Raw genomic sequence first — 15,923 nt, 5'->3', positions numbered from 1 at the left:
CAATTAGAAATGTTCCCAAAGTGACTACCAGCTTCTGATAGGCTTTTTACTTTGACTACATAGAATTCAGAGATCCATTCCCCTGGCTTGCATTAGAAGTGTCCTGAGCAGATGTGATTTGGTGCTTGAAAGTTTTTATTTATTGTTTTTTTTATTGAAAAATTTTGCAGAACGTATGGAGACGGCCAACAAACAGCTTGCGGAGAAGGAATTTGAGGGGTCTGAAGACAATCGCAAAACCATCTCTCAGCTCTTTGCACAAAGTGAGTCATTCAGTCCTTTTGGGTCACTAGGAATGCTCTGTACCTCCTGGGAAGGATAACACTGCAGCAGGGCAGCGTAGTTCAGATCTGGGGATTTTCTACTGGGGCAGAAATCAGGGCAGTGATGGTCCAAAGATGGCAGTGGAGAAGGGAGTAAGGATACAAGAATTCCTTTTCTGTCAGTATGTAAAGTCCATCTGATAGTATTAGAGATTTTGGAGCAAATGCAGTTCCAGTTAAACTATAAAATTAGTGTTTACTCCATAACCGAAAGGATAATTTGTCTACCTGTTTTGTCCCCTGAAACCTTTCCAGGCTGATGAGAGTCCTGGCATGAGTTAAGGCCAGTGAGAGTGGAACCTGGTAGGTCTCCTGTCTCTTTGCTCTTTAATTTGTCATTGCCTTATCCAGTTCAGCAAAAATAAAGGGGATGAACACTGCCTGCATACTGCTGGGCTGGGTAAGGGTCATGAATTCTGTCCACAGCAGTGGGTTTATCACAAGGCAAAACAAAATGACAGATGTGAAATGCTGCTTTTCCTTTGTACTGAAATATCTTGAGGCCAGTAGCAGCGAGCCAACTTTTCTCTCATCCCGTAGTGTACTCCACCCTTCTGACAATGCTCACTTTTCTCCAATTGTTATATAAAAAGGTAATGCAATAAAATTGCAAAATACAGATTTTCTATGGTGTAACACACACTGCTGCTCCTCTGACAAATGCTGGTATCCCTCTCTTGTGTTGTCTTTAGCTTATTCCTTGCGGCTGATGTTGCATGCAGATGGTTGTCAGGGCGTGGATTCAAAACTCTTGGTGGTAGTGCAAAGTTTGTGAGTTTAGTCTCAGATTCAGACTGGTTCAGTGGACTTGGAAGTTCAGAGGTTCACCCAGAGAGGTGGGAAGGTCAAAGCTGTGAGGCCTCACACTCAATTTCTTGTTTTGGGTGAACATGGAAAGCATAGTGCTACATTTCTTCGGTCCCAGCATTTCTAGGGCTGCTGTAGGCCCTTGTCAAGTGAAGCAGTACCAATCTGGGGAAAAGTCTGGAACAAAACCTCTAAAAGCCTCGCTGCAGGCACTTGCAGATTAACAAACAGACTGCTGGCACTGATTGATACCTGCTGGCATAATGCCACTCTGTCTCTGCCCATTTTCTGCAATACATTTTACCATGCTGACACTGCCAGCAACTCACTTCCTGTTTGGAGGAGAAATACTGGGATGAGAGAGATTGGTAAAAGAGAAGGCAAGTGGTGACATTAGCCTTTGTCTTTGTGTCATGGGCTAGCTCTGAGTTGCAGTTAGGGTTTGCTCTGCAGAGTTCTGGGTGCTGTTGGAGGACAGGTTTTGTTTTGCAACCTGTGTGTGGGCTGTGTTGATTCCTAGCAGAAGGGAATCTTTAGCTACTCTGTGTTGCTGAAGCTTTGCTCCTGGCTCTCTGCTGGCAGAAGAAAGGGAATAATTGTGGTTCTGTAAATATAGTTATGCACATGCTTGCACAAATGGGCCTGTGTACTCCATATGCAGTCTGTCCTAACACCCAGGATCTAGTTCCTGTTTTTCAAGCCTTCCACTCCTTGTCCTCATTCCTTTGTCATGGGATATTGGTTTCTGGAATGCAGTTTCTCTGGTGTCATCAGTGCTGTGTGTAGATCACTCCAGGGAGTATTCTGTGGTTATGTACCCAGCAAGAGTGTTAATGCTATCATTGTAGCTGGTTGGCTTGAGCTGGGAATGACAACATATACAGAGGACATCAGCTCTGTGTTGTGGCTTTGCTTTACACCCCTGTGTGATAATCTCTCCAGTCCCTGGTTATTTTATCCCATTTATTTTTTATGAAGGCGGTTGTCCTGTTCCTGAAACACACAACATAGCTGCTCCTACCAGGACCAGCTCCTTCTGGAGAGCAGCAGGAAAGGACCAGCTGCTGTGCTTGGGGTGGCTTTAAAGCATCCGACCTGAACTCTCAGTGCTGACCAAAAGGCTTTCTTGAGCTGCTTTAAGCAGTGACAGAACAGCTACTTGTGCCTCAGTTCTGGCCTAGAGGGTTCTTTTAAGGGCAGTAGAGGACAACTGAAGAATTTTCATTTCTCACTTGTTTTCTGACTCCTCTGGTGATACTGCAAGTAAAGTGGGACAACTGGATATTACTTAGAGAAGGAGGACAGCTGCCCCAGGCAGAACAGCCTTCCTTTTTATGGGGTCAGTGTGGAAAAAAAGGAGCACAAGATTTTCAGGCACAAAAGTCTGCTATCTCCTCTCTCCAGCCTGGGATATTATAATTACCCAGTTTGTTTTCCACTGCTGAAAGCTCAGAGGTAAAGAGGTGCCAAGTTTCACTAACCATCTGCATAATCAGAGCAAATTACCTAACTGTACCGAGTGATACACCTTCTATTCCTTCTCACTAGCATTATGGCACATTGTTACTTGAAGATACCATGCTTGTTTTTCAGGGTTATGTGTCCTTCTCTTCCTTGAAAGCAGTGTACTTTTTTTTTCCCTCCCTTAGCACTAGATTTGCATTCTCTCTCTTGTCAGAAGTTCCAGTACAATCTTTCCTTCACCTCAGGAGTGAAAGACTCCTGAAAGCTGGGTAGCGATGAGTGCTGGTCTGTTGATAAGCCTCACTTTGTTTTGATAGACAAGGAAACACAGCGGGAAAAAGAGAAACTGGAAATAGAACTGGCTGCTGCACGCTCCACCAATGAGGACCAACGGAGACACATTGAGATCCGAGACCAGGCTTTGAACAATGCTCAGGCCAAGGTGGTGAAACTGGAGGAGGAGGTAAGGATGCTGGGAGAGAGAAATTAGGGTAGCTTGGGTTCCAGTAAAAGTGACTGTGGGAATGAGTTTGTCTGGTGCAAATTATAAGGAAATCTGCTTGCTTCAAAGCTGTTTATATCGGCTTAGCTTTGTGTTTGTTTGCTAAACCACTCAACTGTGCACAGATAAGCCACAAATCTGTATTTCCTTGGAAGTGCTTTTGTCTAAGCAGCCATCTTTCATTTTCTTTTTGTTTCAACTGGTAAAAGTGGGCTGCAACTGAAATCCTAGCCCTGGCAACCTCCTGAACTTGGCAGAAGTTCAGATCTGGATGGACTTTTAGCTAATATCAAATGAATGCAGCTTGTCCCCTTGCCAGGTGTTCCACTTCCACCAGGGTATCGTGGTGCACAGTGCAGATCATCATATGTGCCCAGTGTTTGTAATAAGCTGGGCATGACCTTGGTTGTTTTCTTTTCCTCCCAAGAAGGGATAATGCATTTGAGCTGCCTAGCTGGACAGCTTTCACAGCAGTTTCTTTGGTAGCCTTGTCCCTGCCACTCTCACATGGCTCTCACCTTGCTGCCCTTCTGCATCATAGTGTCTGTCCTCTTTCCTCCTGCCTACACCTTTTCTCTCAAAGGCTCCATTTCCCAATCCCAGCCTCAACTTCCTTTACTCCTACTCTTCCTCCATAGAGAACCTCTGGAGGAAATCTCATGACCAAGTGCACTTTATCCACTGCAGGTTTCTTCTCTCCTCCTTCAGTTCTGACAACTTCTGCCTACTAGTGCTCACCATCACCCTCAGTTGAGCACAGTGCCTTTATCCACCTGTGTCTTTGCTGCCTTCAGAGACATTCCTTGAACCCTTTCCTTGTCTCCTCCTACTCTCCATTCAGGATACTACTGTGCAAAGAGAGGAGGAATGATCAAATACAAACTTAACTTCTTCCTGTCTTATCTCACCTGCCTTCCTCCTCTCCCAGGTACAGCTGTAGCTGCCTTCTTAATTTTAGCCTGCTCTTCTCTAAGCTCTGTATTTGCCCCAGTTGGCCGGCCTTCCCTCCTTCCCTCCTTCCCTCCTTCCCTCCTTCCCTCCTTCCCTCCTTCCCTCCTTCCCTCCTTCCCTCCTTCCCTCCTTCCCTCCTTCCCTCCTTCCCTCCTTCCCTCCTTCCCTCCTTCCCTCCTTCCCTCCTTCCCTCCTTCCCTCCTTCCCTCGTGCCCTTAATTTTTGCTCCTTGCAGTACCTTTGTTTCAATCTCTTCAGCTTCATGGAAGCCCTCCCTCAGTCTGTCACCTCCTGGACCTGCTCATTCAGGACATTGTTGCAGGGTAGCCTGCCATCATACCTTAGCCTTTCTCCCCAGTGCTCTGCCTTGCTTTCCTTTCTCCACCACATCAATTTCAGGTAGTTCTTTGTTTTCCAGACCTCTCATGATTTACCCAACCCTATTTATTTTCTCCCTTGTTGCTGAGAGGATGTCTTTTACCTTTGTCTTTCTCAGTTTCCAACAACCCCTTCTTCCCTACCCCAAAAAAGCACTACTGTGTTTTCTCCCAGACTGTCCTCACCTTCACTGCAAACACTGGCAAGGCCACTTTGAAGCCTCCCTTGCTGTGGTGCTCACAACATGGTTGGCAGGGGTGAGGCCATAGTTCATGCTAACCCAGAGACTGTTGATTTGGCCTGCCCTACAACCCTGCCTGTTGTCTCCAGTCCCAGACTTGGGCTGTGAGCTTTGAAGGCAGGGAGCTCTCATTGGTACAGCATTTAGCATTGCCAGGCTTGGGGAACCCGGTGCTGTGCAATACAAATTGTTATAATAATAAAAAAGAAGAGAGTCAGAGAAATGCTGAAATGTCACTGGCCACATTCAGCCTTGCATGCAGTTGACAGGTCCATTGATTTCACTAAAATTGCAGCATCTCCTGGCAAGGCTGACTTTCACCTTTGTTGCTCAGGGGGCCAGGCAGCATTAAGTTATAGGGTAATTTAAACATGGCACAGTTCTTTTTGGCTCTAAAACAATTCTGTCATTTGATCCTGCAATGTGCTGGAGCTCTCTGGCTTTCCTTCAGATTTCAGCACTGTGTTACACCAGAAGTCTGATGTGTGACTAACTTTAAGTACACAGGACATCCTTGTGGCTTCCCTGGGACCATTCACGTGCTTGGAGTCAATGTGTCTAGAGGTGCTGTGCTCAGCCAGCACACACAGCACTTGGCTAGGTTCAGCCTGTGTGTGGGCACTAATATTGGCTGCCTCACAGTAAAGCTGAAGTCTTTAGAGGTAATAATATTTTTACTAGAAGAATGGGCTTCAGTGCAGTTGCAAAATCTTTTTGCCTAGGTAGAATAGTAAAATAGGTAAGTAACTCTGGGCTAGATTGCACGATAGCTTAAAAAACACACATATGCTGATACAGAGTAAAATGCCCTGGTTTTGACTGCACGAGGGCTTGTGGTCATTAGCATCCAACCTTTGCTCGAATCCCAGAGTGCATAGGAAGTGCCACCCTTCCTGTTGTAGATAAATATGGAAGCGTCTCAGTGAGGGAGGAGGAATTAACTCTGTTTTTCCTAGAGGTGATGGAGCTTAAGGAGAAACAGAAGGGGTAAGGAGTCACTTTTGCAGGTTTCCCAAATCACTTTTTAATGAAATACTTAGGATTATAAAGCATTTGCTGCCTCATTAGTATTAAATTGTGGGAAGTTCTCAAATCCCCAAGCTGTTTGGTAACTTTCTGAAAGACAGCCAAACAAACTGCTCAGTGCTCAGGGAACCATCTAGAAGGGACTGTAAATGTCAGCCTGAGTTATTGACAATCAGTGACCAACATATAGGAACAATTTGTCAATTATTTCTTTTATTCCTGCCAGCTAAATCACAGTTACTAGTCCCTATAATTGTCAGGAATTTCCAAACTAGTCCTGTAGAAGAGGGTGGAGTTTCTTAGGCTAAAGCTTGGCAGCCACCCTGGCTCAGGGCCTGAGGGAGGTGTGCATATTTCAGTTGTTGCATCCTGTAATGTAAGTTTTCAGCTTGCTTTTTCCCCTTTTCCGTTTTGACTTCCTATTAAGCAGAATTACCCTGCCTTATAGTCACCAGATCCTTTATAAAAAGAATAGTTCCGTTCTAATGAGAGCTATAAACCATAGATTGCTGTAGCTGAATTTAAATGTTGCATTGGAATTGAAACTTCCAGATTCTTTTTAAAATCCTTTGCCTGAATTGCCAGTTTGGACAAAACCACCCCTCTGAAAAATATAGATACTTGCCTACTCCTATGGGCTTTGACATCTTTTATATATTGCATTTTTTAACATCCAAGTTAGAGGGAAGGAAGAGATAAAGGGATGCTAAATGCGATGAAGAAAGGAATGATCTTGGAGATACCCAAGTATAGTGTGAAGCAGTTGGAAGCAAAAGTAGACATTCACAGAATACTTTCCCTGGTCTGTTAGCAGGGGTGAAATGGCTCTTCACATTTAGAACAAGCTGCCATCAAAGTTTTAGATAGTGTGGAGTTTATTTCTGCAAAGTGCTAAAAAGGGTGAGTGATCATGGAAATCTAAAAGAAATATGTCTGTGCATAGACTTGTTAAGTATGTATATGTTTTATATAGAATACTTAAACTTTACTGCCTCTTTATTATACATAAAGAAACCCAGTAATTAACCAATTTCTCCCGTTTCATTCTTCCCTTTAGTTGATGTTCCACAGTATGCATAAGTCAGCAGCTTATTAAAATTGTCTAGTAAAGTATTAGTCTGTTTTTTAAACTTGGGAATGTTTTCATTACATGGAATAAATTTGAGTATATTTGAGGTAAAATGCATGTTGGCTCAAAAACTTGTATCACAGTCAGAAGTGGTTGATGATAATATTTGCAGCTAAAGCAATAAAGAATTCTCATTTTGGAGCACAGATTGCCATGATGGTCTCAATTTTGATGTAAACATTTGAATGGCTGCAGTGTTCAGCAGCTGGGTAGCTGGTCACAGATGGCCTCTATGTGTGGGCTTTTAAGAAAAAAAAAAAGGAATTTCCAGGACATTTATTGAATTTGATAATTTCTGCTTACCCTGGTTAATTCATACCACGGGATACCACACTTCAACTTAAAAAAAGTTTGTGGGTTTTTTTATAGTAGTGTAACTTATACTCCTTTGCTCCACAGCTTTACATGCCCCTGTTTTAATGAATGCCTTAAGGAGACAGCTTTGAAAAATAGTGAATAACAGTAAGAAGATGTTTATATCTACTCTTTGGCATCCTCATTCACACACCTTGCAATGGAAGGAGAAGCCAGACATCCTCTCTAATGGGTGGAAATTGGGGGCTGGGATGAAATTTGAATGAAAATAATGAAATACCTTTTCTAAAAGTGGCTTGTATTTAGAAGCTATAAGGTCTTCCAGCCTTCAGAATTCAACATAAACCAGATATTAGAGCTCACATATTATATTCATTTCCCACTCAGCTATTGTGGAGAGAAATAGCAAACTATTTCCGATAACACTGAGGGTTCTGTCTGCAGGGAAATGTAGAAATGTTCATTTCCAAATTACATCTATTGTACTTTATATGCTGTGCCTGAGATACTTTCAGAACAGAGCTCTGGCTTATAGGGAAGAGACCCAAAGGAGAGTTTGTGTGCTTGAAGGCTTGCCTGTTTTTTTCCAGTCACTTCTCTGGGTCTATAAAAAGATATTCCCAGTCTCCACAGCTTTGTCTTTCTTAAATTCTTGGACTCTCAGACCTACATAATGACTTCTTTCAGGACAGAGTTTCTTTTTAAAAGGGGACATGTTTTGGATGGCTTATGGCTTATGGATGGGTAGGGTGGAGAGGAGAGTAAACTCCCTCTCTTCCCTGTAAGTAGTATGTATGCATATCTTTAATGACCTGCATTCTTGTAACAAAGCACAACTGGGTTTTTATTGCTGTGTCTCTACCTCTTACATTCTGCCTGTTAGTAATTTTCCAGAGGTGGCTTTGAGAGTTACAACTTATTTTAACACAGAGAGGTGACATTATGATATTCCCATGCAACAAATGCTGTTCCCTAGCAAGAGGATAGTCTTACCAAATTACTTCAGCATGAATTCTTGCCAAGGTCAATGGCACTTTATGGGGCCTGAATTCAAACAAACGGAGGGTTCAAAGGGCATCCTGGAGGAATATATTCTAACTGCAAGGGGGAGAGATGGTTTAAATGTGCTCACTGTCTATTTTTTTAACTACATTTCTGCCATAGCAGGCAAATTCTTGTGGGGAAATGCATTTTCAGCTGCATCTGAATGGATTTACCTTTAGCATAAACCCAGGATGTAATGAAAACACCCTGAATATATTAAACAAAGGACTTTGAAGACATACAGAAATAGTGGGTGGGAGACAAGCAAATGCTGACGAGTGTTACCAGTTTGCTGAAACAGGAGCTATCCAAGATGAAGAGGGTAATGGCTGGGTTCGTCAAAATGCCTGAGAGGGTTTCTGAATCATTGCTAGCTTTGCAGGAAGTCTTGTCTTCTTCCCCAGAAAAACTTTGCTGAGTAACCCATCTGGAAGTGATGAATCTCTTTACAAAAGATGATCCTTCCTTCCCCCTCACCTGTTATGTCCAGGACTGCATTTGTCCTGCAGAGGCAGCTCCGGTCCAAAGGATGTTAACAGCCTCTACCTTCCCTTGACAGGGAAAATTTCTCATTTCTCTATGCCCTGGCTCCCTGTGCTGTGTGTAGGGAACCTCCATGCCCTCTTCAGAGTCTTTCTTTGATAAGGACCTGGGATCCCTGAAAGAGATTGCCATGATTTGTCAAAGACTTTTCTGAGAACCCTAAATCAAGTGAAGGAACAGGATTTGTTTGGCTTTTAGAATGTTAATCCCTTTTCTGCCAGGCAGTTGTAATAATAATCAAATGTCCCTGTTTCTGACAGGAATGCTTTGTCCTTGGCCATGGCTTCTACACCATGCAAACACTCTGTAGCAGAGAAGCCTGCAAGTTGCCTGCTGCCAGGCAGCACATTGTTTTAGGAAGTCTTTTCTTCTGCGCAAAGATTCTAAGAACTAGTTTCAATTTTCTAGGCTTAGTGAACTTGTTTAATAATTTCATTCCTGTATGATTCATTTTGCATTGCTGGAAGCCCTGCAGTTTGGGGATCTTGGTGTGCAGACGTATTTGGGCAGCAAATCTTTGTGATTAACTTGGAAACTGATTGTTCTTCAGGTCAGCCAGACTCTTGTGAGCAATGAAGCCTCTGAATCCCAAGCATATCCTGCTTCTCACAGTTGGCTCTCAACTACGGAAAGCAATCTTGACAAAGGACAGAGGAAATAAAATGAAAACAGGAATGCTTGATTGAGAGGCCAGGGAATCTTCCAGGGATATTCCCTGCATCATCCCCGTACTAGATTTCTGCAGATTTCCAAGCCAGTCCTGCCCTTCGTTATTTTTCTTTTCCTCAGTCCTGTTGCAGAATTTATGTAAAGGTCATAGTGGATGTGAACTGGAGAGTGACTGCTCGTGTTTAAAATGGTTTGATTAGAGTTTGATTGAGGTAAAGCCTGACATCTGATACCTGATTAGGGCACTTTCCCAAGTTGACCTGGCAAAGATATGCACATGATGAAAGTTGTGCCATGTGCTGTAGGAAACGCTGGGCCAGGATGGTACAGTCATGCTGAAGTGCTCTGCTGTACTTCCAGAGATGCACTGAGGTGATTTTAGATCTTACCATCTTAAAGAGGTGTTATAGTAAAGATATTATTATGAGTAAAACACTCTGCATTTTCAGATCACCCTTCAAGGCAAAACAGTTTCAATACATTATGTGACCATGAGTTTGCTGCTTAGTTAAATGCAGCACCATCAAAAGGAAAATTACTATCCTGTCAAATTTATTTAAAATTCTGTTCCAAAGGGCGTGACTGCATCCTTGTAAAGCTGCAGGAATGAGCTCTTATCTAGAGCACGTGTTCACTGCAAGACCTGATGCAGAGGAGGGAATTCCAAGTGTCTTTTGATGCCATCTTCCCCATGGTAGATGTTACCGTGGCCCTTGGCACTGAGCAGCCAGTTTGGTTTTGTTGCTGGAAGAGAGAGGGTGGGGAATCCATGGCAGATGACCAAGAACAAGCCTCAGCATGCTGGCTTTTTTACTTCTTCCCATCTCACTTATGTCTGCAGCACCCAGGTAATACTCAGGAAACTGATTCAAATTCCTGTCTTGGGAATACACAGTCACACTCTTAATTTATGGCAATGAAATCCTTCTGTGCTTGGGAGAATTATTCCTGGTCCTCCGAGAGGACAGGTCAAGTAAGAAAGATTATTTTTAAAAAGTAATAAAAATTAGATTTCACTACTACCACTCCTGGAGGATCCTGGTTCACAGAAAGGTAAATTATTCTTCACAAATACAATAGCAGAGATGGCAGAGCTGGAAATGAATGACATGGCTGGAATATACTGTGCATTGACTGAATGCAGTCAGTGCATAGAATGAAACAATCACATATATAAAGGCAAATTGTGTCAAAAGAAAAATCAGTAAAGCTGAGTTGTCTTTAGCACATACATGCCCTTAAAGCTTATTGAACATCTGTGTTCCAAAACACTCACAATTATTGGAGGGATTCCTGAATTAGTACTGGTTTTAAGCCATTAAAAAAATACACGAATCTCAAATTTTCTAACATTCTTAATTCTTCCTGATGCTGGAAGATGAAGTGTATTTTGTGAAAGAGAAAAAAAGGTTGTCTTTCTGAAAAGCCACTGAACAAGCCATGCCTGTACTTTAGGTCTGGTGCATGAGTTAGGCATGTGCAGGCAGTGCTGGTAAGTTGGGCAACAGCTTGTGTTGCAACATTTCACCTGCAGGTTCAGCTGATGGGAGCACTTTCAAAGCGAACATTTCAGTGGAATTTCTGTGTCCTAATTCCTTTTTTTGGCTGGGCTCTTGGTATTCTTTGAACACAGGCCAAAACTTTAATCCACTCATATGCATACTCAGGTTTATTAATTATGAAACTAGTAAACTGTTGTTGGTGGCTGCCTTTTGCAAGGAAAATTTTACCTGTGTGTTAAAAAAAATTTCAGAAAGTAAAGTGCTTTGTGATAGGTAATAAGAGACTAAATGTCAATCCTTCCTTTATTTTATATATATAAGAATGGAGGAGAAGAGCTGATTTTGAAGGTAAATTCTTCAGCTTGATGTGTGATATTTCACTGTTAGAAAGTGTATTAGGTTGTTCCTCACTCTTGCCCAGATCAGCAAGCTCATATACAAAACCAAGATACCTGTTGCTTTCCATTTCTAGGTACTGCTGCTGACTCAGTTAATCATTTTTGTCTGGTTACATAGCTGCTATGAGCTGCTGTTAATCTAAGTGTAGAATTAGTGCATTAATATACGCTTTATTGGAGTATGAGCAAGCTTAAATCAGTGCTTATTAAGCACTATGCTCTGGAATAAAAAGATCTATTAAGTATCATATTTTTACTGATTTTCTGCAGAGCAGCAATGGAATATTAAAAAGTTCTTGTCCCCCCCATTCCAAACAAATTTGAAATCTTTAGCAATCAAATAATAAAAATACCTTTATACTGTACATGCCCTGTTGGGAAGGCCTTTGGTTGGATTACTCAATATCATAGAATCATAGAATCATAGAATCCTAGGGGTTGGAAGGGACCTCGAAAGATCATCTAGTCCAACCCCCCTGCCAGAGCAGGGTCACCTAGAGTACATCACACAGGAAGGCATCCAGGCGGGTTTTGAATGTCTCCAGCGAAGGAGACTCCACAACCTCTCTGGGCAGCCTGTTCCAGTGCTCTGTCACTCTTACAGTAAAAAAATTTTTCCTGATATTCATCTTAAACCTCCTATGCTCCAACTTGTATCCATTACCCCTTGTCCTATCACTAGTCTTCACTGAAAAAAGCTTAACTCCATCGTCTTGACACTCACCCTTTACATATTTGTAAACATTGATGAGGTCCCCCCTCAGTCTCCTTTTCTCCAAACTAAAGAGACCCAGCTCCCTCAGCCTTTCCTCATAAGGGAGATGTTCCACTCCCTTAATCATCCTTGTGGCTCTGCGCTGGACTCTTTCAAGCACTTCCCTGTCCTTCTTGAACTGAGGGGCCCAGAACTGGACACAATATTCCAGATGTGGCCTCACCAATGCAGAATAGAGGGGGAGGAGAACCTCTCTTGACCTACTAACCACACCCTTTCTAATACACCCCAGGATGCCATTGGCCTTCTTAGCCACAAGGGCACACTGCTGACTCATGGTCATCCTCCTGTCTACCATGACCCCCAGGTCCCTTTCACCTACACTGCTCTCCAGCAGGTCAGCCCCCAACCTGTACTGGTGCATGGCGTTTTTCTTCCCCAAATGCAAAACTCTACACTTGCTCGTGTTAAACTTCATCAGGTTTTTCCCCGCCCAAGTCTCCAGCCTGTCTAAGTCTCTCTGAATGGCAGCACAGCCTTCTGGTGTGTTAGCCAATATTTATTGTAACTTATTATAAAATAGTTGTTTGGGAGAAAATCCTTTAGGGCAACAACATTCATGCTGTGAGATTAGATGCCTGCTGACTTTCTGAAGAGAAGAAAAGGATACCATGCCTGGGATTAATAGCATTTGGAGATTTTTCTCTCTCTGCTATTCACTTAGTAGTCTCTGGATTGCCTCAAGGAACAGGAGTGTAAAAAGGCTAAATCTTGAAGAAACAAATTATAAGACTTTTGCAGAAGGAAGGTGCAGTGTCAGAGGGGCTCATGTTGTTCAGATCAAAGCCCAGTATCCCAGTATCCTGTCTGTGCCAAAACTTACAGCAGATTCCTAGGGAACACTGTCAGAATGGGGCCAACAAACAGCAATACTTTCCCAGAATACTTTCTGCTTCCAAGAAGGACTTCCTGAGCCAAAAGTGGTGTCTTTTGTCTTTGGTGTCCCTCAGTGGACTTTTCTTCCATGAAGCTGGAGAGTAGCTCTTTGAACTTGCATAAGGGAGTCTGTGTTTTGCATTGTGGTGCTTCTCTAGACTTTGGCTCTGACTGTTGTGAATAGTTGCCTCCTTCCTGTTATTTCTGTATTTCAGGGTTTATGACAGTCATAGCTAAAAAAGCAATGCCCCAGATTTGCTGCCGAAGACCAGCTAATTGTGACTGATAGTCTTTTTCTTAACAGGAAATTATTTCCATAACTGTACGGTATTCTTTGTATTAGAACAGAGCTGGGCCGTGGGGGTGTTTTATCCTGGTTGTTTTGGGTTTTTAATTAATATTCTAGCTTGGTTTTGTTCTGCCTAATCTATGGATTAACCTTGCTAAGATAGTTATTGGGGATCTCTGCACGGTAGTTTTCATTGCTTGTCATGAGGCAGCATAGCAGCTTTGGTTTGCAGGATGAACAGTGGAGAAGAACAGAAGATCAGGGGCAAGGAATGGAGAAGGACATCTCAGGTCACACTGGGCCAAGATGACTGAGATAAATGTCCAGACTGTGAGAATAAAGCTGGCTGCAGTGTGAAGAGGGCATGGGCCATGTCTTTTGTATGTTTTGATTCTATTTATTATTTTGTTGTTATGGGACTAGAATAGAATCCTGCAGGTTTTGATTCAGTTTGTGCTTAATCTCATAAAAACACTGCCAGCAATTTTGAAGATGACACTGAAAAGTCCTCCCAGTTTGTGGACCAGGTCAAAACCCTGTTTTTGCTACAGTTACCTTGGCAACATATGTAAAGTGACTATAACACTCTCTCTTATGAACACAGATGCCCTTTCTAGCCCATTGATGCTCTGAATCGTTACCATAGGGTCACTGAGAGCAAAAAGAACAAACGTAACTGACAGGAAAGCAGAGGTGGGAAAGTCCTGTAACATCCCGAGTGTTGAGTCCGGAGCAGGAGTCTGAGGCACATGGACAGCAGTCAGCTGGACATGTTCTTCCCAGCTGGTGTTTCTGTGCTCTGCAGTGCATACTGATCCAGAGGTTCACTCACTTGTTCTCATTTTTTAACTTACATTGCATTTTCTTCCTTTGTTTCAGCTCAAAAAGAAGCAGGTCTATGTTGAGAAGGTAGAGAAGATGCAGCAGGCCTTGGTTCAGCTGCAGGCAGCGTGTGAGAAACGGGAACAGCTGGAACACAGGCTGCGGACCCGGCTGGAGAGAGAACTGGAATCTCTCCGGATGCAGCAGGTACCCACTGCTTCCCTGGGCTACACTAAGGTTCTTGTAGGAGTCTTTCTTGTATTATATGAGCTTGTTTCCTGATCTGACAGAGTGAGGCTGAAGTGCCCTTGCAGATCTTTCAGATCAGGCTCTAAAGGAGACCACAACCATCACCTGGTCTGTCTGAAATGGCCTAGCCCACTGCATTTCACCCTGGGGAGTTCTTGTGTCAAGCTAGTGCTGATCTGAACCAGCCTCTGTCCTTCAGACAAAATGCAAATAAACCAACCCTGACTTTTACAGATGCAACCTGAGATGACTTTTTTTTTCCCCCTTTGGAACCCAGCGTCAGGGTACGTCTCAGGCTGCCAACGTCTCGGAGTACAATGCCACAGCGCTTATGGAGCTCCTGCGTGAGAAGGAAGAAAGGATTCTTGCTCTGGAAGCTGACATGACCAAGTGGGAACAGAAATACCTGGAGGAGAGCGTGATGAGACAGTTTGCTTTGGATGCAGCTGCAACTGTGGCTGCTCAGAGGTAAATGGGGCTTTTCATAATGTGGGGATTATTTTCTTTTTCCAGTTGAATGTCTTATTTCCCACCGAGGAATGTTGTCGTGCCACCCTCCCATGATACCTCTCCTTGCGGTCTGAATGGCTTCTCAGACTTCTGCATGTGAGTGGAGCTTGGCTGCTTTTCCTGGGAACTGTGCAACTGCCAACAGATAGAAACTGTTTTCCAGGGGAAGATTCCCTCACATGCAGGAGCCATTCCTAGAGGCTCTTGGTTCAAAAACAAATGTATGAGGACTGCTTTGGTTTTTATTTTTTTAAACAGGCATCAGTCCTCGCTGAAGTCATGTGAGATGGGGTAAACGTGGTGATTCACATCGTTCACCCTGAATAGCTTCTTTGTTCTTCAGAATGTTTTTGCAAATTACTTTGTGGTATTGTCCTCAACATTGTTACTAACCAGAAACATCTACTAGCAAATTCTGCTCAAAACATTCTGCTGCTTATGGAGAAGACTGCTTGTGGGGGCGGGAAGGGAAGGGTGTCTGAAATTTGGTAACAAGCTCACATTCCAAGACAACTGTACAGAAACACTTACTATGGCTGTAAATGGGCCCCAGTGCTTCAGCTAGATGGTAAGCAAAAGCTGTCATTGGAGTGCAGCTCCTTAGAGTTAAGTATTGCGTACATATAATTTCATTGCTCGCGAGTTTCTGGTTCTTGATGGCATATTTTATTTTAGATTGTTTCAGGAACCAGATGTGAAATGGAGTGTCATTGCAACTGGCTTCCTAGCTTGTAAGATCATACTGGAATTACATGGGTGAAGTTGCAGATCTGCTGAGTTAGCATTTACAGACTTATCTTGCTCCAGAAGCAGGTTGTTATTTTAGGGCATTGATGCTTCTTGTGCACTGTTTTCTGCCTCCCCAGAGATTCTCTAAAGGCTTTTGCTACTGCTTGTTCTCAGAGGCCATGTTATATTTTCAGGTCTGGTCTATTGTTTATCATGGAATGAGTGGGGATGTGTTAGGTTTGTTCAGGTTTTGTTAAATGAACAAGAATGCCTTCCAGTCAGGAAAGAGCCAACCTCTTTTTTTCCCATTTCCTTCTACCTGCTTCTCCCCTCTAAGACAGCATTCCAATAGTGTCAAGGCTTCTGCAAGTTTCTGTGCAG

The 15,923-nt window shown here is 43.1% G+C and overlaps 1 protein-coding gene across 4 annotated transcripts in view; it reads left to right on the top strand.

The window, feature by feature from the left end:
* AMOT (angiomotin) overlaps window positions 1–15,923 on the top strand; it is a 59,670-nt gene that overhangs the window by 38,860 nt on the left and 4,887 nt on the right. For all 4 annotated transcript variants that reach the window (XM_051629927.1, XM_051629925.1, XM_051629926.1 and 1 more), the window contains 4 exons: window positions 171–263; window positions 2,912–3,057; window positions 14,112–14,261; window positions 14,581–14,771. In XM_051629927.1, the coding sequence (XP_051485887.1) occupies window positions 171–263; window positions 2,912–3,057; window positions 14,112–14,261; window positions 14,581–14,771 (580 nt within the window). The remainder of the gene's footprint in view (window positions 1–170; window positions 264–2,911; window positions 3,058–14,111; window positions 14,262–14,580; window positions 14,772–15,923) is intronic.

This window comes from Apus apus, chromosome 12, assembly GCF_020740795.1.
Source record: "Apus apus isolate bApuApu2 chromosome 12, bApuApu2.pri.cur, whole genome shotgun sequence".
NCBI classification, from domain to species: Eukaryota; Metazoa; Chordata; class Aves; order Apodiformes; family Apodidae; genus Apus; species Apus apus.
The sequence above is the reverse complement of the archived record's forward strand: the minus strand, read 5'-3'. Positions and strand labels throughout refer to the sequence as shown.